General features: G+C 52.9%; 2 protein-coding genes across 11 annotated transcripts; both read right to left on the bottom strand.

The window, feature by feature from the left end:
- Positions 1–569: 569 nt before the first annotated feature.
- On the bottom strand, positions 570–17,058 carry WNK4 (WNK lysine deficient protein kinase 4). 10 transcript variants are annotated; one of them, XM_054457658.2, is made up of 19 exons: positions 16,314–17,058; positions 14,616–14,788; positions 13,393–13,613; positions 12,971–13,128; positions 12,368–12,456; positions 12,071–12,287; positions 10,031–10,295; positions 9,674–9,795; positions 9,385–9,443; positions 9,166–9,283; positions 8,776–8,892; positions 3,886–4,023; positions 2,963–3,017; positions 2,249–2,859; positions 2,110–2,170; positions 1,602–2,010; positions 1,313–1,512; positions 1,057–1,154; positions 570–949 (listed from the first exon to the last, which is right to left on the bottom strand). In XM_054457658.2, the coding sequence occupies exons 1-19, from the start codon at positions 16,929–16,931 to the stop codon at positions 947–949; spliced, it is 3,732 nt and encodes a 1,243-aa protein (XP_054313633.2). In that variant the 5' UTR covers positions 16,932–17,058; the 3' UTR covers positions 570–946. The 10 variants fall into 10 exon arrangements, with proteins under 10 accessions (XP_054313633.2, XP_054313635.2, XP_054313630.2 ...); XM_054457660.2 differs by having other exon boundaries at positions 577–949; positions 2,249–2,856; XM_054457655.2 differs by having other exon boundaries at positions 577–1,154; positions 2,249–2,856.
- A 963-nt stretch (positions 17,059–18,021) lies between these two features.
- VPS25 (vacuolar protein sorting 25 homolog) lies at positions 18,022–24,205 on the bottom strand. The gene is made up of 6 exons (XM_054457653.2): positions 24,099–24,205; positions 23,750–23,895; positions 22,932–22,985; positions 22,163–22,251; positions 21,312–21,387; positions 18,022–18,664 (listed from the first exon to the last, which is right to left on the bottom strand). Exons 1-6 carry the CDS (start codon positions 24,149–24,151, stop codon positions 18,552–18,554), a joined length of 531 nt encoding a protein of 176 aa, XP_054313628.1. The 5' UTR covers positions 24,152–24,205; the 3' UTR covers positions 18,022–18,551.
- Positions 24,206–25,057: the final 852 nt, after the last annotated feature.

The following is a 25,057-nucleotide window of genomic DNA, read 5'->3' as shown; positions in this document are numbered from 1 at the left end:
GTCAAGTGAGTATGGAGGCTGAGAGGCAGCATATGGCACTTCATGCTGGAAAGCTTCACAAGCAGTAGCTGCAGTGGTGGCATTGCCCCAGGGAGCTGTAAATGTTTAACTAGAATTACTTTTTCCATGAGATCTTTCCACCTGACTTAAGGGAGAGATCACTGGGCAGTTTGAGACTGAACCCACGTCTTAGGGGAAGGAAGGTCACTCTTCTGTCCTCTACCCACAAGAACATACTGTAACTCTACTGCTTTTCCCATCCCCAGAGAGAGGGAGAGAGAGAGAGGTGGATGAAGGGTGAAAGACAAGCAGTCTTCATTCTTTTAACTTTCCCTGGTACCTGCCTATACAGGTCTAGGGTGGGGTCTGGAGGGGATCCTAACTTAGTCAAGTGGATCACTGACCTTGCAGTTTTCTCATTAACTGATGGCAGGAAGCCAGAGGGCTGGGCAGCTTCCACCCCTGCCTCCCATTGTGAAAAGAAAGTCCCTTTTAAATCCTCCCCTGCCTCACCCCACAAGGCTTTGCTCCCCCAATTCCTAAGGCATGGCATATGGATTCACGGCGTCCTTGTTTCCAGCATTTTTATTGGTTGCTGCTAATGTGGTGTGAGCATATCCCCTATACTCTACCAGCTGGGAGTGGGCCCCTCTAGAAGCATCCAGGCTTGAGTGGGATTGCTTAGTGGTTGACTCTTGGCAGGGGAGGGGCTAGAGATGAAGATGGTAGGCAGCAGAACTAACACCTCCACACAACAAGCAGTTCACATATGTTTGGCTCTTCGCTATAATGGAGCTGCACTCTCCATGCCCCCCTGGCCTTCTACCCCTTCAGTGTTGGGATCTTCCTTGCTCAGTTGTGTTGGTCAGAAAAGCATCAGATTCTGAGAACACAAGCTCCATGGTGGGCCCTGGTGTGGGGGAGATACATGGCTTCTGTTCTGAATTCACTGGAGGGAAAAGAAAAAGTGATGAAGACACTTCCAAGGTGGGAGGAAGGCGAAGCTGCAGCCAGGTACCATTCCCTGGGCTCTCCCTCCCTTGGGCCCGCCCTCACCATCCTGCCAACATCCCCGGCGAATGTCACCCCCTTGCTTGCCCGCTGCTCCTGGGAGCCGGTGCTGCTGCCACTCAGGGAGTTCCTTCGCATGATGCCTGGGAGCAGGATGGGGGAGGGAGAGCACTAAGTGAGGAAAGGGGAGGTGGGGAGAGGGGGTCTATTCCCCTGGGGCAGACCCCCAGGGCCTGGAGAAAAACAGTCGACAGGAAGGGGTCTCAGGGAAAAGATGGAAGCTGGGTGACTGCAGTCTCACCAGGGCCTGGGGGCTCAGAGCGCTGTAGGCTGTTGCGGCGGGAGGTGGGGAAGCTGCCCTTGGAGAGGCGGCGCTGGCGGCTGGACAGCATAGCAGCTGGGGCCACAATACCCGGTGGGGGCTGCTTCCCCAGCCGGCTGTACAAATCTTCAATTTCTTTTTTCTGTAGTGTCTGTAGTGTTTCCACCTCTGACAAGTGCCTGAGGATGCACAGAGGGCATGAAAGGGCTAGCCACACACCTTGCTTTCCCAGGTTCACCTCTCGCTCCTCCATCCTCCCCAGACTCACTTCTGCCGAAGACTCTGCAGCTCAGCCCAGAACTCCTCATCTTCCCCACTGCTTTCTGACTCCTCGCTGCTCAAACACAGGCTGCTGTAGGAGTAGTTCATCCACACTGGGTTGGGATGGCTCAGGGGTGGGGGGCTGCCCCCGACTTGGGGTTCCTTCCCATCATCTCCTTCCTCCTCAACTCCAGCCCCCAGACCCTCAGCTGCACGGTCGCTCTCAGCCAGAGCTTCCCTGGTCTCTGGCCCGCCTCCAGCACTGTCCTCTGTATCTGAGCTCTCTGAAGTGAGCTGAGGGGTTGAAGGTTTCGGAGAACCGGAGAGAGTGAGGGATGTTGGCTGCAAGTGAAGAGGCTCAGCCGGTTCCTTGGATGAAGTCACTTGGAAACGCCCAACAAGCTGCGGCTTTCCCTCTGTAGGGCGAAGAGGAAGAAGGCATGAGGAAAGGAGAGCAGTGACAGGACAGTGAGTAGGGATAATGGCAGGGGAAGGTCCGTGGTCAGAGGCCTCACCTTCAGAGATGGGCGCCAGCCTGGCTTCCCCTGGGAGGGGCCGAGCAGGAGGTGGCGAGGCCTAGAAAGTGTGGGGCCATGAGAAGGGAAGAGTGCAGAGTGGAGTCTCCCTAATCATCCCTCTTGGTTTTCTACTCACCTCACTCTCCACCTCAGCTGTGTGGGGTGAAGGGCTCTCCTGGCCACCAGCAGCAAGGGGAGGGGGAAGGGGCAGGCTAGGGAGGGGACTAGGAGGGGCTGGAGGAGACTGGGAAAGGAGCCCAGGTGAGGGGGACAGCAGGGACTGGGCCACAGTCATCACAGCCAGTGAGAAGGCACTAGCCAGAGAAAGGAGAGGGGCTGCTGTGGTGGAGGGGAGGGAAGAAGTGGAGGGGCATGGAGGAAAGAAAGGGGGACTAAGAGTGACCTGAGAACAAGTGGGAGAGAATGTAGGTGGAGAAGTCGTGGGGAGAGAACTCCGGGGACACTGAGAGAGTGGGACTGGAAACTCGGGTGCACTGGAGGAGAATGGAAGTGGAGAGCTGGTGGGGTGTGGAGAGGGATTTGAGGAGACCTGGGAAGAAATGGGGGAGAATGGGGAGGGGCTGGGATGACATGGGGAAGAAGTGATGGGGAAGATGGGACCTGGGGAAATGGGGGTTCCAGGGGAAAATGGGTTTCCAGGAGACAAAGGAGTTCCAGGAGAAGATGAGAAGGTGGAGAAGGCTGACCAGCTCCTGTGCTCCAGGGAAGTGCTGCTCTGGAGCTCTGCTGGGAAGGAGGGTATGTTGAGACCACAGTCCCACATGCCCTATGCCCTTGCCAGGAGCAACCCCAAGGGTTGGGATGAGCAAGGACACAACTCAGTACATACCATTGGATGGGTCTGGGAGGGGGACGGGCAGGGCAAGTAATGGTGCTGGCTCCTCCTGAGGCAGAAAAAGAAGTCCACAGTCACAGTGGGGAAGAGCAGTCTGAGATGGAAGGTGTCAGACTGGGGTTCCTAAGCTAGGACCCATGAACCTCTAGGAGTCTGTACATGAGTTTCAAGGGATTCAGAAGCATATGTGCTGAAATGTATAGAGGTAAAAGGTCATGATGTCTGCAACTTACTCTTAAGTGGTTCTGAAAAATATAATATGTGTGCACACATACAGAGGGGAGAGGAAGAGACGATGATGCTAAGGTGGCAAAACACTAACAATTGGCAAATCTGGGCAAAGAGTATCCAGGGGTTCTTTATATAATTCTTGCAACTTCTCTCCACAAGTCTGAAATTATTTCAAAATAATGAGTTAAAAGTATGTATTGAACAAGTTTTCTAGAACAAGAGTCCATGGCTTTCATCATATTCTCAAATGGGGTAAGAGCCACTGTTTTGGGCCAGGCGCGGTGGCTCACGCCTGTAATCCCAGCACTTTGGGAGGCCGAGGAGGGCGGATCACGAGGTCAGGAGATCGAGACCATCCTGGCTAACACGGTGAAACCCCGTCTCTACTAAAAATACAAAAAAAATTACCCGGGTGTGGTGGCGGGTGCCTGTAGTCCCAGCTACTCGGGAGGCTGAGACAGGAGAATGGTGTGAACCCGGGAGGTGGAGCTTGCAGTGAGCCGAGATCGTGCAACTGCACTCCAGCCTGGGCGACAGAGCAAGACTCCATCTCAAAAAAAAAGAGCCGCTGTTTTAGGATCCCAGAGATGAAGAGGAGTTAAATCCAAGGGGACCACTGAGGGCAGAGAGTAATGAACCTGGAGCAGAGAGTCCATTTCCCCTGGAAGTGTCCAGAGGGGTCTGACCTGGGGGCTTACGGTGTCTTCAGCAGCCTCCACGGGGCCAGTGTCTCTCTTCAACAGGGTCTCCACTCGCTGGATAATCTCCCGAATCCGTCTGAGAAAGCCATCTCGCTCCGAGGGCAGAATGAACTCGTTATACACCTGGCGAGGGTCAATAGGATGGGGAGGGAGAGCTTCTTATCTCACTCATCCCTCTCCCCCTGCTTCTGATCTTAAAACATCAGGCTAGGCACGGCGGCTCATGCCTGTAATCCTAGCACTTTGGGAGGCCGAGGCGGGTGGATCACCTGATGTCAGGAGTTCAAGACCAGCCGGGCCAACATGGTGATAACCCCATCTCTACTAAAATACAAAAAGTAGCCGGGCATGATGGCGGGCACCTGTAATCCCAGCTACTCGGGAGGCTGAGACGAGAGAATCACTTGAACCTGGGAAACGGTGGAGCCAAGATCACACCACCGCACTCCAGCCTGGATGACTGAGCGAGACTCCGTCTCAAAAAAATAAAAATAAAAAATCCACCCTTCACACTACTGCTTCTGCCAACCACCAACCTAAAACAAGTACATACCTATTGTGTTCCAGGCACTGTGTGGTGTAAGGAGAAATAAAGACAGCCTAGAAGGAAAGGTGCTAACATTCATAGGATGCGTATGTATACCAGCTGCTTTGCATATATTACCACATTTAACACCACCAGTAACTTTCTGGGGCCCATGTTAATGTTGCTGTGGTAGAATTAAGATAACCAATGCTCAAAGAGGTTAAGTTCCGTCTGCCTAAGGTCACAGGATTTAAACTCACATCTACCTAAAGCCAGAGCCTGAGTTATCTTCACTGCTGCCTCACATGCGTTTGGACACAATTTCTGCCCCATAGGGTTTATAAAGTATAACACACAGGCCCACATACACCCATCCCACACAGTTAAGTCAGAATAAGGCAATAAATGGCAAATGTCACATTCAAATCCATGAATACTTATTGAGCACCTACTATGTGCTGGCATTGTGCTGGGTACTGTGGGAATACAGGGAAGCATGAAACAAGGTCCTAGGCTTAACAAAGCCCAAAACTTAGTGGAGGAGACACATAAATACATAATTAAACCTACTGCAAGGCAGCCCGTAATAGGTAAGGCACTTACAAGTGAGATATAGATAGAAATGCTGTTCCAGGGTTGCGGGGATGGGGGTGTGGAAAGGCAGATTTGTTTAATGGGTACAGAGTTTCAGATTTGCAAGATAAGAAAACCCCTGGAGATCTGTTTCACAGCAATGTGAATATACTTAATATTGCTGAACTGTACACTTAAAAATGGTTATGGTGGTAAATTTTATATTTATGTTTTTTTAATCACAATTTTAAAAAATGCTATTCCAAAGACAGAATACCACCCTGGGGATAGGGGGAAGCTGGGGCAGTTTCACAGAGTAAGTCTTTGGAGCTGAACGTTGACAGATGAGAAAAGCAACCTCTATTGAGGACCTACCATGTGTGGACACTTCTACATTACACTGTGTCATATCAGGACATCTTTGCAAAACAAATACTATCATCTGCGTTTTACTTACATGCAACTGAAGTTTACAGAGTTAAGAAACTTGCCCAAGTTCATTGGATTAGTAAATAACAGAGCTGAAGTTTGAACTTAGGTATTACATGAAAGCGACCCCTTCCTCTATTCCAGGCTGTTCATCAGGAAGAGAAGAGCAGTCTAGGCAGCAAGAACAGTGTAGTAGCTTTGAAGTATGAAAGGCATGGTACGTTATTTTTTTTTATTTATTATTATTTTTTTTTTTTTTGAGACTGAGCCTTGCTCTATCGCCCAGGCTGGAGTGCAGTGGCACAATCTTGGCTCACTGCAACCTCACCTCCTGGGTTCAAGAGATTCTCCTGCATCAGCCTCTTGAGTAGCTGGGACTGCCTGGCACCACGCCCAGCTAATTTTTATATTTTTAGTAGAGACAGGTCTTCATGTTGGCCAGGCTGGTCTCGAACTCCTGACCTCAAGTGATCTGCCTGCCTTGGCCTCCCAAAAGTGCTGGGATTACAAGCGTGAGCCACCGTGCCCGGCCTATTCAATCTTTCTTTCTTTCTTTCTTTTTTTCTCGAGACAGAGTTTCACTCTTGTTGCCCAGGCTGGAGTGCAATGGTATGACCTTGGCTCACCGCAACCTCCACCTCCCGGGTTCAAGTGATTCTCCTGCCTCAGCCTCCCGAGTAGCTGGGATTACAGGCATGCACCACCACGCCCGGCTAATTTTGTATTTTTTAGTAGAGACAGGGTTTCTCCATGTTGGTCAGGCTGGTCTTGAACTCCCGACCTCAGGTGATCCACCCGCCTCGGCCTCCCAAAGTGCTGGGATTATAGGCGTGAGCCACCACGCCCAGCACAACCTATTCTTAAAATAGTGAGGACTCAAGTGTAGCTGAATGTGCTGCGAATTTTAAAGGCTTTGGAATTTGGACCTTACTCTACAACCACAAGTAGCCACTAAATAATTTCGGGTGAAAATCAACAGATCAGATCCAAGTCTCAGGAGAATTCTGCTGCAGAGGAGTGGAGGGTGGACTGGGTAAGGATAGAAAAGAGGGCAAAAGACTGTGGGTGCATGGGGTGGGGTCACTTTGGCTGTGCAGGATCAGAGGGGGCTTGAAAGCCCAATACAGAAGGCTCTAAGAGTGAGAGACCCTTAAGCAGGTGGAGGCAGAGGCAGGAAGGCACCCAGCCTCTTCAGAGGCCCATTTTGAAACCAGTGTGGCTGGAGGGAAGACTGAAAGAGTCAAGTGGTTTGACAGAAGGTGATGAGCCTTGTGTGCCAGGTGATATTGTGTCTTTGTCCTGGACACAAGGTGAATGACATGATGGAGGAGATGCTTTAGAGAGGGCTCCTGATGCCTGGCATTTCTCCCATTCCTTTCCCTCCTTCACCCCATGGGCTGGCATCCACCACCCCCACTCCACTGAAACTGGTCTCCCACAAAGATCTCCTAACAAAAGCCAGTGTGGTCTTGCCTGAGGATTCATCCTATGCCACCTCCTTGAAACTCTCTCCTCACTCAGTTTTGACTAACATCCTCCTACCTCTCTGGCTTCATCTGTGTGTCCTTCGATGACCTACCGTCCCGCTTCCCACTCCAGAACTGGTGGTATGCGCCAAGACACACTCTGCAACCCTCTGTGTCTCTGGCTTTGCCGGCTCATCTCCCTTCACTCTCAACTCTGTATTGACTACTCCTCCATCCACATCTCTCCAGCCCTGCCTGACCCATATCCCATGGCTATGGAGGGTCTTGTCTTGGCTGTCCCTTCTTCACTCAAGCTCATCATGACCTCTTTAAAAACACCTTCTTTCATTTCTAATTTCCTCTCTCCTTTGGTGGCCTACAAGTTGTCCTTGACATCCCTTCTCCCTAACTCCCTATCATATCAACTCAGCAAATATTTATTGAGCATCTACTATGTACTATGTTCTGTACTACGTCAATAGGTTACTGGATTACAGAGTAACTTATTTTCCTGAAACAACCCTCAGATTCACCCTTTCTCCTCTTCCCTCCCATAAGCCACTCTCTCCTTTGTCTACAGATGGCTTCCTGGGTCTACCTCCCAGGTATTTTCCCTTCCCCTAACCCCCTTCTGCATCCCATGGCAGATAATTTTCATAAAGCCTACTGTCACGTCACACTCTGCCTTTTTTTTTTTTTTTTTTTTTTGAGACAAAGTTCACTCTGTCTTCCAGGCTGGAGTGCAGTGGCATGATCATAGCTCACTGCAGCCTTGACCTCCCAGGCTCAAGTGATCCTCCCACCTCAGCCTCCCAAGTAGTTGGGATGACAGGCATGTGCCGCCACACACAGCTAATTTTTTAAATTTTTTGTAGAGATAGGGTCTCATTATATTTCCCAGGGTGGTCTTGAACCCCTGGGCTCAAGCGATCCTCCTACTTCATCCATCCAAAGTGCTGGGATTACAGGTGTGAGCCACTGGACCCAGCCCACTCTGCCTAACTCTTTATTTATTTATTTATTTTTAGACAGAATCTCACTCTTGTCGCCCAGGCTGGAGTGCAATGGTGTGATCTCGGCTCACTGCAACCTCCGCCTCCCAGGTTCAAGCAATTCTCCTGCTTCAGCCTCTCAAGTAGCTGGGACTACAGGCATGCACCACCACACCCAGCTAATTTTTGTATTTTTTAGTAGAGACGGGGTTTCCCCATGTTGGCCAAGCTGGTCTTGAACTCCTGACCTCGGGTGATCTGCCTGCCTCGGCCTCCCAAAGTGCTGGGATTACAGGCGTGAGCCACCACGCCTGGCCTCTGCCTAACTCTTAACATTGTCTATTCCACAATCTGGGCCCACTCTACCTACCCGGCTTCACTCCCCACAACTCTCCTATAGGAATCTTTACTTCCAGTGATAGTGGTTTCCTCATGAAGCCCTCCCAGACCCATATTCCAAGTCATTCTCTACTTGGAATGCCTTTGCTTATGCTGTCCCTGCATAGGGACACCCTTCACGGCCTTTCCACCCTTCACAGCCTTTCTCGCCCATTTGCCAAGATCCTGGGTAAGCCCATTGCCCCTGCTGCCCAGTCCATCCTTCACCTACAGCCACAGTATTGCACGTCTACCAGGCACTTATACGTAGCACTTGTGTGTACCTGGTCAATGTGAGTCTCAGATTGCTCCAGCTGAGAAGCCAAACCTCACTGGATAAACAGAAATCTCCCCCAAAACAAGGGCTGAGACATCTTCAGCGTTACTGTGCTGTCAACCAGAGATTTAAAACCCTTGCTGTCGGATCAGTGGGTTTCAGCCCCAGCGGACATCAGGAAGGAGACTCTTGTTCCAGATCCAAACACTCTGTCCTCATCTCTCTCCCCCTCACCATGGCAGCTGCAATCTCTTCCGGGCTGTCCCCATCCAGATCAAATCGGAAGGTCACCATCTTGCTGTTATGGGTCTGTAGCTGGCACTCAACCACTCTGTCATTCTGGTCTGAGACCTTCAGATTCAAAGTCAGCAGAAGGGAGGAGGTCAAGCCCTCTTCATCATGCTGTGTCTCCACCCTACCCCAGCCAAGTGACAGCAGCCACAATGGACTTGGAGATAAGTAGACCCCACCCCTAAAGTCTGGTATTAGAAACCAGACTGGCCGCCTCTTGAGTACTAGTCACACACTGCTTCTCCCCTTTTCTGGGTGACCTCCCCTGCCTCCCCCTGACATTTCCCTCCTGGCCCTGTAGGTTACTCTCCATCTCTTGTACTCCATCCTTACACTAGTGACCCGCAGCCGGGATCTGGGTCTGCGCCGGAGATTCCTCCCTGGGGGTCTCCTCATTTGTCTCATCCCTTCTCCCACATCGCTAAGGCCTGAAGCTGCATCTGAGGCATAGCTGGTAAAGAGAAAGGAGATAGAATGACTGTCAGAGCAGACACTGGGACCCCAGTGCCCCAGGTGTCTCACCCTGGCACCCCAACTTGTACCAGAACATACCTGTCCCCAGGGGAAAAGTCACTTCCAGGGCCAGAACGTGGAATGGATAGGGCAAAAGCCTGAAACAGGATAAGGGGTCATGGGGTCAGGGGAAGATAACTGTTGAGATCTAGGGAGATGGTGTCAAGGATGCTGGGAGGATATTAGGGAGATGGAATTAGGGAAGAGGAGGACAAGAATGGTAGATTTCCAGGGACATGGGGCTGGATCATGAGATTGGGTTTCACAAGGAGGGAGATAGGTCATAGGCTTGGAATGGCTGGGAGCCCCCCATGCGACCCCCTCTTACCGAGGGCAGGCAGAGATGGGACTCAGCCAGGCTGGATGGCACCCCCCCAGGGGGCTGAAGGGCAGGGTCTGAGGCATCCAGGAAGCCGGAGGAGCTGAGGTAGCCATCAGTCTCGCAATCCGCTGGTTGGGGAGGGAAGGGATCAAAAAAAGGGGAAATAAAAGGGAATAGTGGCAGAGGAGGGGGCCTGCCTAAGCAAAGAAGGGCCTGGAGCTGTGGGAGAGTTCCTTCCTGGAGGGAGCTTCATGGCTAGAGGTGGAAGGCAGGGTAAGTGACTGCTGTGGGGGTGAACTTCTGGGTAGGGGGCAGAGGCCAAGGTGTTCTGGGACCTACGTCTCAAGATCAGGGGTGACTTACAGGTGGTAGATGAGTAGCTGGCGTGACGGAAAAGGAAGGGCTGGTGCTGGTCTGCCTCTGGCTCCTCAGGCTCAGGGGGGAAGACACTGGGGGGACTGGGAGCCATGGGCACAGTTGCTGGTGGAGGTCCTGGCTCTGGTGGGAGCGCCTCCAATTCCCTTGCTTTACGCAGCTTCTCACGCTTTCGCTGGATGGCAGCAACCCGTTCACGTACTGCACGGGCCACTGGCTGGTAATCAGCTTCACAGACCAAGCCCAGAGCCACCTGGAGTTGGGGTGGGGGATGAGAAACACAGCTTGGGACCCCCCATCAAAGATCCATCAGGACACCTTCTTGGGAACTCCAGGATATGGGAGGAAGGAAACCAGCACTTACTGATTACCCACTATGTCTGTTAACTGGCAGCTCCTTACATTATCATCACTAGATCCTCCAAACAACCTTGTGGGATAAATCTTACCATTCCATTTTTAGAGATTAATGAAGTGACTGGTTCATAGTTATACAGTAAGTCAGTGGTTTCCAATGGGAAGAAGAGATGTTTGGCAATATCTAGAGACATTTTTAGTTGCCACAACTAGAGGGTAGATGCTACTGAATCTAGTGAGTAGAAGCCAGGGGTTCTTCTCAACATCCTACAATGCACAGGACAGTCCCTAAAACAAACATGTCAACAGTGCCAAGGCCAAGAATCCCTTGTCAGCAATGGATCAAGATTTGATCTCAGGTCAGGTTGGGCCGTGCTATGGAGACCTGCTCTAAATTTCTAACACATTCTCAGATTCTTGACGTACCATAGGTGGTCTCCACCCTTGCAACTGTCATGTCTCTATTAAGAATTCCATACTTGGCCAGGCACAGTGGTTCACACCTATAATCCCAGCAATTTGGGAGGCCAAGACGAGTGGGTCATTTGAGGTCAGGAGTTCGAGACCAGCCTGGCCAACATGGTGAAACCCCGTCTCTACTAAAAATACAAAAATTAGCTGGGCGTTGTGGCTGTTGCCTGTAATCCCAGCTACACAGGAGGCTGAGGGAGGAGAATTGCTTGAACCCAGGAGGCGGAGGTTGCAATGAGCCGAGGTAGCGCCACTGCACTCCAGCCTGGGTGACAGAGTGAGACTCCATTACTCCCAAAAAAAAAGAATCCCATACTCCCTTCAGGACTTCCTAAGCCAGCCCCCAAGCTTCTGCCCTTGCATCTTATGCCTCTCCCCTTCTACCAGCTTCCATTCATCACCTCTTCATTCCTTTTAGTCGCAAGCTTTGCTGAGTGAGTAAAGGAGGTGGGGAAGGGTAACCTGATTTAAAATCTGAACCACCACAGTTTCAATCCAGCTCTTCCACTTACTTACTTGGGGCCCTGGACAAGGTATTCAACCTCTCTAAATTTCCATTAGAGAGCCCCCTATGCAGGTTGGGTAGCAAAGATCAAATGCATGTGAAAGTGCTTTAAGCCATGTACAGATGTGGGCTATTAGTGGGCTCTTACTCTGTGCCAAGCACTGCCAGGGATAGAAGAATCAATAAAACACAGTCTCTGCCCTCAGGGAGTTTATAGTCTAGTGGAGAAGAAAGATAGGAACTTATTCAGGTTTAAGACAAGACCGATAGTGGGGAGTGCTGTAACCGAGAACCTGCTGAAGTGGAAAGAAGCATTTAAGTTTGACTCCAAAGGGGACGGCTTCCCGAAATCGATGGTTCTGATCATATTGGAAGAAAAAGAAAAAGAAAAAGGGGGAGGAAGGAAAGAAGGAAAAGATAAATTGGCAAGAAGGGCATTCCAGGAAGAACAGATCAGCTGGAGGTAAAGCAGGGACGCTGGAGGACCCAGGGCTCCCTCTGTGAAGGAAAACTGGGTGTGCGTGCGGGTAAGTTAGGGCTGGAGAGGTAGGGAGACGCTGCAGGAGATTTTGAGAGGGGTGAGGTGCCCCGCCCCCATCGCTGCCACCCCTCCTGCGCCCCATCCCTGTTGCACTGTCCCCTCAGGTCAATGTCCTTTACACGTCCAGTGGCAGCACAGTCTGTCCTCCGCTCACCATCTCCTGTGCCACCTCCTCGGCCGCGTCCCGGCCCAGCTGGAACAGGAATTCGATGGCCTGGTTGTCCCGTGGGCGCCCCCCGCGCCGCGCGTCCTCCATGCGCAGCCAGAGCTTGAGGCCCGGCTTCTCGCCGTCGTCCTCCTCCGCTAGTTCCACGTGCACACCGCGCTCCTCGCGGAAGAATGCGTGGGCCAGGAGATCCTGGATGGTGAACCTGAGGGTGACGCGTGGGTGAGCCGAGCCCGCCGCGGCCCGCGGCCCTATTCTACCCACGCTCTGCCCTTTCACCCCCACCTCTCGTTCTTATCCGTGCGGATGCAGCCTTCAATGATCTCCTTCACCTCGGGTATCTTCACATTGTGGAAGCTGTTCGGCTTTCTGCCCTGGGGGAAGGGGTTGCATGACACCTCCGGTCCTCTGATCCCCAGCTCTCGGCTTGACACCCCCCCACCCCTTACTCCACTCCCGCCTTAGGCAGCTGCGCGTGCAGTTGCAAAAGCCTGATTGCTACTGGAAGATGTGATTTCAAATCCCAATCCCCTCCCCCCCCAAGTATTTACAGTGTGGCCTTGAACAAGTCTCCCGCTGTTTGTTCATCTGTAAATCGCAGAGTGGAACATTTGCCCCGCTCACCTCACAGGGCAGCTGGAAGGATTGGATGAGAGATGGGATGCGAAATCATTTGTGAACTCTTGGGAGCACCACACATATTATTATTCTAAATAGCGTGTACTGGTGGGGGCGCGTGTGCATTCAATATCCTTCTGTGTTCACCAAGGCGACTCTGTGTCTAGCCTGTTTTCGTGCAGGCAAAGGGCATTGACTGCGGGCTGGCCGGCGCAGGAAAATGGGAAGTGGCCCTGGAATTGCCTTTCCCGCCAGCCCCATCCCTCTCACCGAAGTGACCTTGCGGTAGATTTGCGCGGCATTCTGGCACTCGGAGTACGGGTACTCAGAGGTGGCCATCTCCAGCATGCACATGCCGAACGCATACACGTCCACGGCCTCATCGTACTTTTCCTCGTACATCTCGGGGGCCATGAATTCCGGGGTCCCTGTAGGGTCCACAGCAGGGGTCAGATTGCTGGGCACTCTGGCCTCGGCCTTCCCATTGGGCTAGGCAGCCCCAGGCAACCCTGCGAGTGCAAGTGACTCCGGCCCACAGTGGGGTTGAGGGGGGTGCCATAGGTCTCCTCAGCTTCCCTGTCGTCTGGTAGTTCTGTGGACCTTGAAGGCCCTTGCTGAGGGGAGGGAGTCCCCAGGTTCTCTTCTGAGGTGGGGGAGGAAGGAATGGCATGGACCCTCCTGGAGAGACGCACCGATGACACTCTTGGCAAAGGAGGCGCGCTTGAGCGTGGCCAGGCCCAGGTCCCCGATTTTGACAGAGCCAGTAGGGCCCGTGATAAAGACATTGTCGCACTTGAGATCCCGGTGCAGGATGGGAGGAACCCGGGAGTGTAGGAAATGAAGTCCCCGCAGGATTTGGCGGCTCCAGCGCTGAAGGACCCGCGGCTTCATCTCCCGGAACCGCCTCAGGTACCTGGGGGAGGGCGCATAGCCAGAGTCCTGGTGGGGGACACGTCCTCCGGGGAGGAGCCCCCCACTGGGAAGTTCCCCCCTGCCGCACCCTGCTGCTGCCTCCGCATCTTCTGCCAGCATTCTCCTAGCCTATGTCTGCCCGGCCCCAGGGAGAAACTGAGTCGGGGGCGTGGTGGATAGACATGACGTTACCAAACGGGTTGGGAAGTAAATTGATAGATAGGGCCTCGGCCAAGGTGCTGTGGGAGCGCAGGAAGGGATGACTAATTGCCCCAAGCATGAGGGAGGGCTTCGGAGAGGAAATACTTTGGTGTTGCATCTTGAATGATGAGTAGGAGCTCAAAGGTGAAAGGGGGAAGGGATGGAGACTTCTCAGGCAGACAGGACACCGTGCTCAAAGGCACGGAAAAAGCCAGTGACAAGGCAGGGTGGGAGGAGGTGCCAGGAATTTGGTGTGTCTGGAACTTAGGCTGAAAGTGAGGCTGTATCCTAAGGGCTTTGTGAACAGGTGAGCCTGTGTGGGCTTTATTCCAAGGCCATGAGAAACTTTGAAGGGGTTTTAAGGAGGGGAGTGACAGTTCAGATTTTCAACTGGGAAAGATTCTCCAGGCTGCAGGAAGATAGGATCGTTTAGAGGGTGGCAGAGTTTGGGAAGGCCCTTTAGGAGGCTGCTGCAGGGCTCCAGATCAGCGAGATGGCATTGAGGTGGTGGCATGGATGAAGCAGTGAAAGCCAGGTGGGGAAAGGTTAAGGAAAGACTTGGGGACAGACTGATGAGGGGGCAGAGTGGAGAAAGGAGACTGGGGAGACACCCAAGTATTTTACTGGAGTGCTGGGTGGACATTGCCACTCACCGAGGCAGGGACAAAGGTTGGGTGAGAGGGAGATGGTGAACCTGGTTTTACACCTGGATATTAGAGAGTTTGAGGAGCCTGGGAGTTCAGGAAGCAGTGGGCACACATCCCAGCCTCCCTCTCCCCACCCACTCATGCGCAGAGCTCACGTCTTGAGCGTGCCCGAGGTCATGAGTTCGGTGACCAGGACGATGCAAACCTGGCCCCTCAGCACCGACTTCCACGAATCGTAGAAGCGGACGATGTTGGGGTGCTGCAGCCCCTTGAGCATCTCCACCTCCTCTGAGAAGCGCTGCCGCTCAGCTCTAGACAGTTTCCGAGTCTGTGGGATGGGGGACGAGTGTCATGTCAGGCCCAGGACACCCACAGAAAGGAAGAGGGACACCTGGAGTGGGGTTGGGGGAAGAGGTGAGGGTTGGAGCCCACAGATGGGGTGGGGTTAGTGGGATTACTCGCCTAGTGGGTTGCAGACCCTGAACTCTCCAACAGTCCCGCACGTAAGCTGATCCAAGGACACACCCAACCTGGGCCTGGGGGAGCCCCCTAGACCCCCTGCTGGACACAAGCACCTTTATGCAGCCCGGTCCCGGAGCCCTGAGCTCAATAGTGCCTTTGTGGCTGCCCAGGCCGGCCATGGGGCGGGAAGGGGCACCCAGGGGCTGGCAGTGAGCAGGCAGCAGGCGGGCAGCAGGATACTGCGGGCAGGGAATTGGGGCCGGCAAGGGGGTTGGCCCCAGAAACAGAACTGCTAGATCCAGACGGAAGGCGGGAGGGATATGGAGGGAGGTACTGAGAAGGAAAGAAAAGATCCAGGACTAGGCGCCAGGAGGCCGCCCACCCCCATAGTTGTCCCGCCCCGGCTCCTCTCCCTCCCCTCACCCCCCAATTTGGCTGCCTCTCCTGGCCTGGCCCAGAGCCTGGGGCGCGGCACTGGCAGGCGCAAGGGGTGAGCCCTGTGCCAGGGCTGGAGAGGGACCCTTCCCCTAGGCTCTGTCCCCTGATCTGAATCCAAAGCTTCAGGCCCCAAGTTGCCTGGGTTCTCCTAACCCATATGTAGCACCGGAGCAATGGGAGGAAGGCCCCCCTAAAGCCCATGGGCTTAGTGCCTTTAGGTCTGGGAAGGGAGAGCACAGGTAGGCAGTGGGATGAGGAGCAGAACTGGACTCACTCGAGAGCGAGGAGTCCCCCTCCTCGCGGCTGTGGAGAAGTCCAGAAGTCTGACTGCTCCAGAAGGGGTTAGGGGTCCCCATTCTGCCACAACTGCCCTAAATCTTCTGGAGTTGGACAGGACCCTTGCCCAGCTCCTGGCTTCCCACATCCCAGCCTCCTGGTCTGCAAATAGGTGGGGGACGGGAGGAGTGAGGGGATCAAGAGGACCAGGGTCATAACTGAGGATCTCAGGACTTAGGGGAGAGGAAGGGATTGTGGGTACCCACCAGCAGGAAACTGACCTGAACTGGCTCCCCTGCCCAATTTCCCATCCTATTTTCCACCTCTCAGGGGAGAGGAAGGGATTGTGGGTACCCACCAGCAGGAAACTGACCTGAACTGGCTCCCCTGCGCAATTTCCCATCCTATTTTCCACCTCTCAGGGTTGAGTATGGAGACTTTAAAGTGAGAATGTTCATACCCACGGGGGAATCACCAGACACCACCTGCCTCAGTCTCTCCTTCTGCAGCCCAGAGTCAGTCAGATCATTCAGGGCAAAGACAGCAGAGGTGTCTATAGACATTTGACTGGAAAAATACATCCTTCCCTTGATGCTGTCTCCCCCACCCTCTGTCTCTCATCCTAAGACCTCCAGAGTCCCATCCCAAGGTGCCACCGAGGGGGCTCCCAGCCGCACCTGCAGCTCACACCAGGCCACCTCCACTGTGGTGTCGGTGTCTAGCCCTCGATACACCGTCTTGAAGGAGCCACGTCCAATCTCGATGTCAAACTTGAGGTATCGGCCATCGGGGGACGTTGCCACAGCCTGGGTCTCCATGTCCTCCTTTTCTTCCTGCTCCCGCCGCCGCTCTAGGGCCACAGCCTCAGGGACCCTCAGCGGCTCCCTGGACCCCGGGCCCACTGCAGAGTCCGGGAGCTCGGGACGCGCGGAGTCTTCTGCAGCCTTCACAGGGGCTCCCTCGGTCCACGTGCCCTCGGGGGCTTCTTTGGAGCTAGGCGGTGGGCTCTTCGCGGGGCCAGGACCAGCGGAATCCGGAGGATCGGGGGGGTCCGGAGTGGGTGAGGCTGGCAGAGACCAAGAGCTCAGCAGCCCCAAGTCAACTGAGCTACGGCGGCTGAGACGAGAAGAGCGCGGCCGGGGCTCAGCCTTCCCGGAGAAGCGGCGCACTCGGCGAGGAGGGGGCCCGAGGCGGGGCTGCCCCGAGGTGGCAAGAGGCGGCGGGGGCCGCAGGGCCAGGTCAGCCTCAGTCTGGGACATGGGGACGGTGGTCTCCGTGGCCGGGGGTGCCAACATGAGGAAGAGCAGGGCGCCGAAGAGTAGAAAATCAGACGGCCGGAGAGGAGGCGGCCTGACAGGCGGACCGGCTGGGTGCGCAGCGCTCCGGCTGAGCGGCTGGGGCCCCAGCCCCGAACTCGGCCCGGCCCCGCCCCTGTCCCCGCCCCGCGGCCCGCCCTTGCCCCCCAGGGCCGCCCCTCCGAGCTGCTCCCGCGGTGCGGATCCCGCGAGCAGCCCCTCACCTTAGTCGCCGCCCCGCCCAGCCGCGTCCCCTTCTTTCCCGAGCCCCCGGCCGCAGTCTCACTCTGAGGCCAGAACTGAGTGGGAGACCGCTGTGCGTCCTCCCGCACTAAGAGTGCGCAAACCTGTTTGTGCGCGGAGCAAGGCAGGAGAGAACGACACCCGGACCCTAGTGGGGGATTACTTAGGGGGAGGCTACCACCCTCCTGCACACCCCAGATAAGGCAGCACCACCCCCTCCTAACTGTCCGGAGTAGCCCCAGGCCGAACAGAGAGGTCAGTGGAAAGGTTTGACGTTGTTGTCCCTCTGGTCTGCATAGGGAATGGGTGTGTACTCCCCAGGATAAGTCCCTCCCCCAAACCAAGAGCCCGGTCATCCATCCCCTCCAGGCCACCTTGGCCGCAGCCTAACCCTGGCCAGAGTGGCTGTTTTTGCTATGTGGGCTCTCCTTCCTCCCCTTCTGTTTGCCAGTCTCCAATAAACCAAAGTCCACATCCGGCTTACCCCCCTCAGCTCCCCTTGGCCACAATTACCCCACCCAGACCAGATGGGTGGAGGGAGGGGCTTCAGAGTAGTTCAGGACTTCCATGAGGGAGATGGTGAGGGAAGGGGGAGCCCTTAAGTGACTCCAATTCAGAGAGAAAGCAGTCTGTCCCCAAGCTGTGTTCCATCAGCACTCCTCCACACAGCAGATGTAAAACCACAGGCTCACTGGAGCCCACAGGGCCCTGGAGGACCTTTTCTTCTACAAAAGCCATAAGCTTTCTTTTCTCTCCCCTCTCCCAGGCTGGGATTTACTCAGGTGGCAACGCTTCACAGCCCTCCCCATCCCCATTCCAGTACTGTAGTAATTTAAGAGGCAGGCAGTGGGAGTTGAGATTTTAATATCATAAATCGGTGTCGGGCCACACCTCTCACTGCCAGGCCCGTGGGCCTCCTATCTTCATATTGCCTGGAAGGCTGCCTGCAGCCAGGGCTTCCCCCATCCCCTGGGAAGGATCCAGCACCAGCCTGAGAAGGGAGGCAACAGCAGCTAAAGGGGTGGAAGGAGGAGGAGACAGAAGCATGTGCTGCAGGCGCATGTGTGTATGTACTTACATGTGTGAACACATATAAAGTGTCAGGTTTACAGACCCTGGCTCAAGGACAGTCTAGGATGGGAAAGGAGGTAGGGCAAGAAGAAGCACATCTTTTCTCCCTGGTGCTTCAGCCTCACCCTATCCAAGGGACAGACATATGGGGTGTGAGAAACGCATCCCCAGGTCCCAGCCTTCAGGACTGGAGTCCTTTTGAGTCTGGTGGAGTCACAGATCCAGTCTTTGAGGGACACTGGGTCTGTCTCCTTTTGAAAGCCCTGGAAAGGTGGGAGGTAAGAAGTAAAGGGAAACAGGTCCCTGCTAGAAGAACTTGACGCCTCGGCCATCGCTGACGGTGATGATCTCGGCCTTGTGCTCCTGCTGTAGGGCCTGCAGAGCCCGCAGTAGAGTGGCTTCATCCAGCCCATGGAACTCTGAACAGGGAGAGAGAGGCAGTCAGAGACAATCAGCTCCTGGGGCCCAAGGCCTCTGAGGAGAGTGCTCTGGCTGGAAGCCGAGACCTCCCAGAGGCAGGGTATGCATATGCCATCTATACTGCTACAGCTGCCACCCACACTTCCCAGGCACTCCTTAGGAGTAAGGGGTGGAAGAAAGCCTGAATCAGCATGAAATGAGTTTGTGCTTATTTCCCCCTTCCTGGTTCTCCTCTCAGACTCAACCTCCCCCACACCTAGCATTTGTGTCTGATGCACAAGAATGACACCATCTGCTTCAGGGCCACAAAGGGGCCGTGAAAATCAGGCCTAGGGAGATGGGAGCCATTGTCACTAGACACTGACCCTAGAGGATCTATCCTAACACAAAGAATATAGCCAGCACCCCTGGCCAGGAGACTGTTAAACTCCAGCACTGTTATCTGCCCTTTTTCTAGCTTTTAGCTGGGAGCACAGGCCAGGCGCGGTGGCTCACGCCTGTAATCCCAGAACTTTGGGAGGCTGAGGTGGGAGGGTCACTTGAGATCAGGAGTTCTAGACCAGCCTGGCCAACATGGAGAAACCCTGTCTCTACTAAAAATACAAAAATTAGCTGGGCATGGTGGTGGTCACCTGTAATCCCAGCTACTTAGGAGGCTGAGGCAGAAGAATCACTTGAACCCAGGAGGTGGAGGTTGCAGTGAGTCAAGATCACGCAACTGCACTCCAGCTTGGGAGACAGAGCAAGACTTCGTCTCAAAAAAAAAAAAAAAAAAAAAAAAATTGGGGAGCCTATGGCTAGCTGAGTATGTGGAGATATGGTAAGATACTGCAGGGAGATGTGGGAGGCAGCAGGCAAGCCCTGACAGGCTTGCTTACCTCACCCCCTGCGGGGGCTCAGCTAAGTCAGGGAGCTTGCTTTCTGAGGAAGCCTACAACTTTGCCCAGCCTGAGTGGTGGGCTGGGCAAGTCTACAGTGCTAAAATCATGGGGTGATGGTGGGAGTAGCAAGCAGAGACCTGCAGGGCAGGAGGGGGAACAGCCAAGAGCTATAAACTCTGCTAGGGCAGCCAGGGCCTGGCAGAAAGGGGAGACACCCCCTGTTATCCCAGCTAAGATCGAAACTTGTGGTGATCCAGAGGATCAGAATCTGGAGTCGGAGAAAAAGAACTAAGAGTGTTTACGCTATGTAAAAATCAAACACTATACAAATCCTTGCCTGGCCAGAAACCAAAGTATTTAAATGGGCTGGGGGTGTTGGCCCAATCTCTTCAGCTGACACCCACAGATCTTGAGCCCTCTATAAGAATAAAGGGTGAAAGAGAGCCTGAGTCAGCAAAGAATGAGATTTCAAGCTTAATCCCCTGCCCTTGTTTCTCATTCGGCATCTATAGCAGATGCTGAATGAAGAAAGTTTATTTATAGTATTTTATTATTATTATTATTTTTATTTTCTGAGATGGAGTCTCGCTCTGTCATCCAGGCTAGAGTGCAGTGGTGTGATCTTGGCTTACTGCAACCTCTGCCTTTGGGTTCAAGCGATCCTCCTGCTGCAGCCTCCCAAGTAGCTCAGATTACAAGCATGCACCACCATGCCCGGCTAATTTTTGTATTTTTAGTAGAGACAGGGTTTCACTATGTTGGCCAGGCTGGTCTGGAACTCCTGACCTCAGATGACCCACCTGCCTCGGCCTCCCAAAGTGCTGGGATTACAGGCGTGAGCCACTGCACCCGGCCTACTGTTATTTTTTAAGACAGGATCTCGCTCTGTTGCCCAGGCTGGAGTGCAGTAGCGTGATCATAGCTCACTGCAGCCTTGACCTCCTGGGCTCAAGCGATCCTCCCACCTAAGCCTTCTGAGTAACTGAGACTACTGGTGCACAGCACCACACCCAGCTGATTTTTAAATTTTTTGTAGAGACAGGATCTCCCTATGTTGCCCAGGCTGGTCTCAAACTCCTGACGTCAAGCAATCCTCCCACCTTAGCCTCCCAAAGTGCTAGGATTACAGGCACGAGCCACTGTGCCCAGCTGAAAGTGAAATTCTTAACTTTTCATGGGTCATAGATGCCCTTGGAAATCTTGCAATATCTAACCTATCCCTAGAAAAATGCACATGCATCCACAAAAACAAAATTTGGGATATTTTGCATGTGAATTCAGGTGGCTTATGGAATCCTTGGACACGGGTTAAGAACTTAGAATTGCTTGAACATAGGAGGCGGAGGTTGCAGTGAGCAGAGACTGTGCCACTGCACTCCAGCCTGAGTGACAGTGACTCTGTATCAAAAAAAAAAAAAAAAAAGGCCGGGACAGTGGCTCACACGTGTAATCCCAGCACTTTGGGAGGCCAAGGCAGGCGGATCACGAGGTTAGGAGTTCAAGAACAACCTGGCCAACATGGTAAAACCCCATCTCTACTAAAAATACAAAAAATTAGCCAGGCGTGGTGGCGCGCACCTATAATCCCAGCTACTCGGGAAGCTGAGGCAGGAGAATGGCTTCAACCTAGGAGGCAGAGGTTGCAGTGAGCCGAGATTGCACCATTGCACTCCAGCGTGGGTAACAGAGCAAGACTCCATATCGGAAAAACAAAAACAAAAACAAAACAAAAAATGAACTGTGAGTGGGAAGGGAAAGGCATTACCCTCATCCTCTGTGTCTTCCCCATTAGTCAGTTCATACAGGGTAAAGACGGAGTTGTTCTGGCCACTCCTGGAAACCTGTGAACACAGAAAATGAGGAGTGAATTAGAACCAAGAATCTCCTGGGAGACAGTAAATTCATCAGCTCCACCTCTCTGATCCAGGAATGATACCTATTCCCAAACCAGGACTCACTGTCACCTCTGCAGAGTGGCCTAAAAGCCATAAACCCTACAAGTGCTATATTTATATGTGTACACACTCATTTGGAACCACTAAACCACAGGTCTTCACGTGTCTGAGGAGTGACCTCGACCTCTCATTCTGGTTGTTTTCCTGTTCAAGAATGGATGGTGTGTATTTGTTATATTTAGAATGTTGATGCTTCTTACCCTCTTCTCTTCCTTGGGAATGTTTGGGGCTGGTGGTTTAGGGGGAAGAGTATTCTGTCCCCACACCCACACTGGTTCAGAATATCTCATTCATGTTGTGGACAGTCCCATAACGGTGCAGTGGGGGAGGGGCCCCAGGTTTTTTCCCTTCCTTTCCCCATTTATCTCCTGTGGCCAGAGGCTCCAGCCAACAATAGCACTCAGGGTTCCCAGTTCTGCATTCTCCAAATATGGCCTCACATAGCCCCTGGCCTCCCACAGGCAAAGAAAGGGAGGTTCTATGCAGCCAAAGACACTGAGTCACTTAAAGAGGTTTGCCTAGAAGGCCTACACTTCCTCTTTCTGCTCCCTCCCCATTTTGCTCAGTCTGGATCTGGGAACACCGGCTATCTGCTAGGCCGTAATATAGTTAACCTTTGCCATGGGTCACTGTTGAATACTTGGCAGAAGAATGATCTCACCCACTGATAGATGAGTTTCCCCCATTCTTCTGGCCTCCGCCACATGATCAGGAAGCTAGACTTACTCTTATCCAACCACTCGAGGTTCCCTGTAAAACAGATACTTATGAAAGCACAACCAGGCGCAGTGGCTTACACTTTGGGAGGCCAAGGCGAGAGGATCACTTGAGCCCAGGAGTTCGAAACTAGCCTGGGCAACATGACGAGACCCTACAGAAAATACCAAAAATTCTCTCTACAGAAAATACAAAAAATTAGCCAGGTGTGTAGTGACACATGCCTGTGGTCTCAACTACTCAGGAGGCTGAGATGGGAGGATCACCTGAGCCTGGGAAGTCGAGGCTGCAGTGAGATAGGACTGAGCCACTGCACTCCAGCCTGGGTGACAGTGAGACCTTATCTCTTTCCCCCCCAAAAAAGTATCATGATCTAAAAAGAAATAAACAGGCAAAAAAATACCAAGGTGGGACAGAGTGGAAGACACTCAGCTTTCAGAAAGAGAGATTCAATATTTATTTTACTATTATTATCTACAAGGCACTCATCCTTCTTCCACTTCTCTTCAGGTTTAGGGCACAGACAGGGATTTCAATTTTGTGTACAAAGAAGAAGAAAGGACGTGGGAATTGGGCTGCCTACTTTACAGAAGACTCTGGCCTTCAAGCCAGGAGAGAGAAAAAGTTATTAAAGGGAAAAAGACTTATCCTAATTTGCCCTCAGGAAAACCCAACTAGGAAGAAAAATAAGGAATCTGGGGAACTGAACCCACCTTTCTTCCTCAGTTCCTCTAATACAATCTGGATCGACTCCACAGGAAGCTTTCCTGGTTTAAGGTTAAGGGAATGGCATACACATGAGTTGGGTAGGATAAAAATTCTCAGAGCCAGTCCCATGTTAAGAAACACCTGCCCCTTCCTCTCCCACACACATATGTGTGCAATTTCCCAACATGATATGAATTGGCATTTCCTGGATATTCAAAGGAGGAAGGTAAAGAGAAACTCTTCCAATTAAAAGGAGCTTTATGTGATTGTGCCACTGCATTCCAGCCTGAGCAAGAGAGGAAGACCCTGTCTCCAAAAAAAAAGAAAGAAAGAAAGGAGCTTTAGAAAATGAAAGGTACTGTCATTCCTCACCCTCTGTCTGTTGCCTTCCTTCAGCCTTTCTCCACAGGTATTTTAGGGATGAATCAGGCAGCAAAAACAAATGACCCTTACTTCCTGGCAGGAGGGGGGCAGAGAAAATAAATAAAGGTAGTTACCCAAGTCTGGGCCTCACACACAAAAGGATGGAAGATACAAACAGTCAAAAGGGTTTAGTTTAAAAAGCTTGGAACTTGGCTTCAGGGCAGAAATTCTAAGACCTTAATGACATCCGAGCAGTCATCACTGCCAAGAACAACAGGGTATGCTACTGCATTTGCCGGCGGAAAATGTCAGCCACACATTTTCACTCTTTAAGTCCAATTTGGGTGGGAATCTGCCTACCATGGGTAAAGGGGGGCTGGCGGGGGGGGGGGCGTCTGGGCATGTGTGAAAGCGCATTAGTGCATGTGTATGGGCTGTGGAAGAGCCTGAGGGAGGATACGCTGTAGCTTGACGTTGTTGAAGAGCGGGCTCTCCTGAGCTTCCATCACCGTCATGCTGGACTGTTTGTGCAGGCGGCAGAAGGACAGGACCAGCGAGCACCAGGCGGCCAGCTGCTTCTGCCGAGTGTCCACATTCGGTTGTAACCTGCCGGGTGAAGGGAGTGGGGCGCAGAATTAGAGGGCGGGAGGCAGCACTTGCCTGGGACGCGTTTCAGGAAGAAAGTAAGGGACTGAGGGTGTTGGCGGCCGGGTCTTTTCTCCCCCTCCCCATGTGAAGCATCAGGGCTGAGCCCAGGGTCCGGGGAGGGGAGGGAGGCACAGCGGGGCTTCTTGGGGTCTGAGCCTCACGTAAAGAAGGGTGGGAAGCGATACTGCCACGGCCACTCGAAACTCATCGCCATCGTAGTAGCCCAGGAAACCCGGAAGCTACCGGCTAAGGACTTCCGGCCTTCGCTTCCGCACGTCCGGGCAGAAGGCAATGCAGAAAGGTTCCGGACGCCTTTCTGGAAAGAGGAAGACCGGCAGGAGGAGTCCTCGTCACCAGCCAGTCCCTGGCTGTTATCCTAAAAAGCCCTATCTTTTGGAGCAGGAAGAGTCCTGGGAAGTCTTCTGGTTCAACCCCAGAGAAAGGTCATGTCTTCCCCAAAGCGGTGAATTTTTGTTGCTGAAGTAGAACGGCAAATAAAGCCCAGATCTCCAGATCCCAGCCTACTTTTGTTTCCTCTATGCTAGGCTTCTTTTAATATTAACATTTCTGTGAATTACCATTTAATTTGATCAACTCACAATTACCCAAGCTCCTCAATTCCAGTGTCCTTTGTTTTATTTTTAATTATTTATTTATTTATCTGTTTGTTTATCTTTGAGAAAGGTCTCCCTTTGTTGCCCAGGCTGGAATACAGTGGCACAATCACAGCTCACTGCAGCCTCTACCTCCCAAGATATGGCGATCGTCCGGCTTCAGCCTCCTGAGTAGCTGGGACTACAGGTGCACACCACCACACCCAGTTATTAAATATATTTTGTTGTTGTTTTGGTACAGATGGGGGTCTCACCAAACTCCTGGGCTCAAGTAATCCTCCTGCCTCGACCTCCCAAAGTGCTGGGACTACAGGAGTGAGTTAACGCTCCCAGCAACCTGGCTAATATTTTCTAGAGATGGGCACTCACTATGTTGGCCCAGGTTGGTCTCAAACTCCTGGGCTCAAGCGATCTCCAGACCTCAGCCTCCCAAAGGGATAACAGGTGACAAACCCGGCCCTCCAATTTCCTTTGACTTCACCATTCCTCAGGCTCCTGCAGCACCC

Source organism: Pongo pygmaeus, chromosome 19 (assembly GCF_028885625.2).
Source record: "Pongo pygmaeus isolate AG05252 chromosome 19, NHGRI_mPonPyg2-v2.0_pri, whole genome shotgun sequence".
NCBI lineage: Eukaryota > Metazoa > Chordata > Mammalia > Primates > Hominidae > Pongo > Pongo pygmaeus.
Note: the sequence above shows the minus strand (reverse complement) of the source record. Positions and strands in the feature narration are given on the sequence as shown.

Bases quoted from the DNA above. Each gene is read 5' to 3' on its own strand.
- WNK4 (XM_063656661.1), bottom strand. From the start codon at position 16,931: ATGTTGGCACCCCCGGCCACGGAGACCACCGTCCCCATGTCCCAGACT. The intron at 13,129-13,392 runs GTGCGTCTCTCC...TGGACCCTACAG, and splicing joins CTTTGCCAAGAGTGTCATCG to GGACCCCGGAATTCATGGCC. The intron at 1,513-1,601 runs GTGAGTCTGGGG...GTGCATCCTCAG, and splicing joins CTGCAGAGTCTTCGGCAGAA to GCACTTGTCAGAGGTGGAAA.
- VPS25 (XM_054457653.2), bottom strand. From the start codon at position 24,151: ATGGCGATGAGTTTCGAGTGGCCGTGGCAGTATCGCTTCCCACCCTTC. The intron at 23,896-24,098 runs GTGAGGCTCAGA...TTCACCCGGCAG, and splicing joins CGCTTCCCACCCTTCTTTAC to GTTACAACCGAATGTGGACA. The intron at 22,252-22,931 runs GTGGGTTCAGTT...TCTGTTTTACAG, and splicing joins AGAGGAACTGAGGAAGAAAG to GGAACCTCGAGTGGTTGGAT.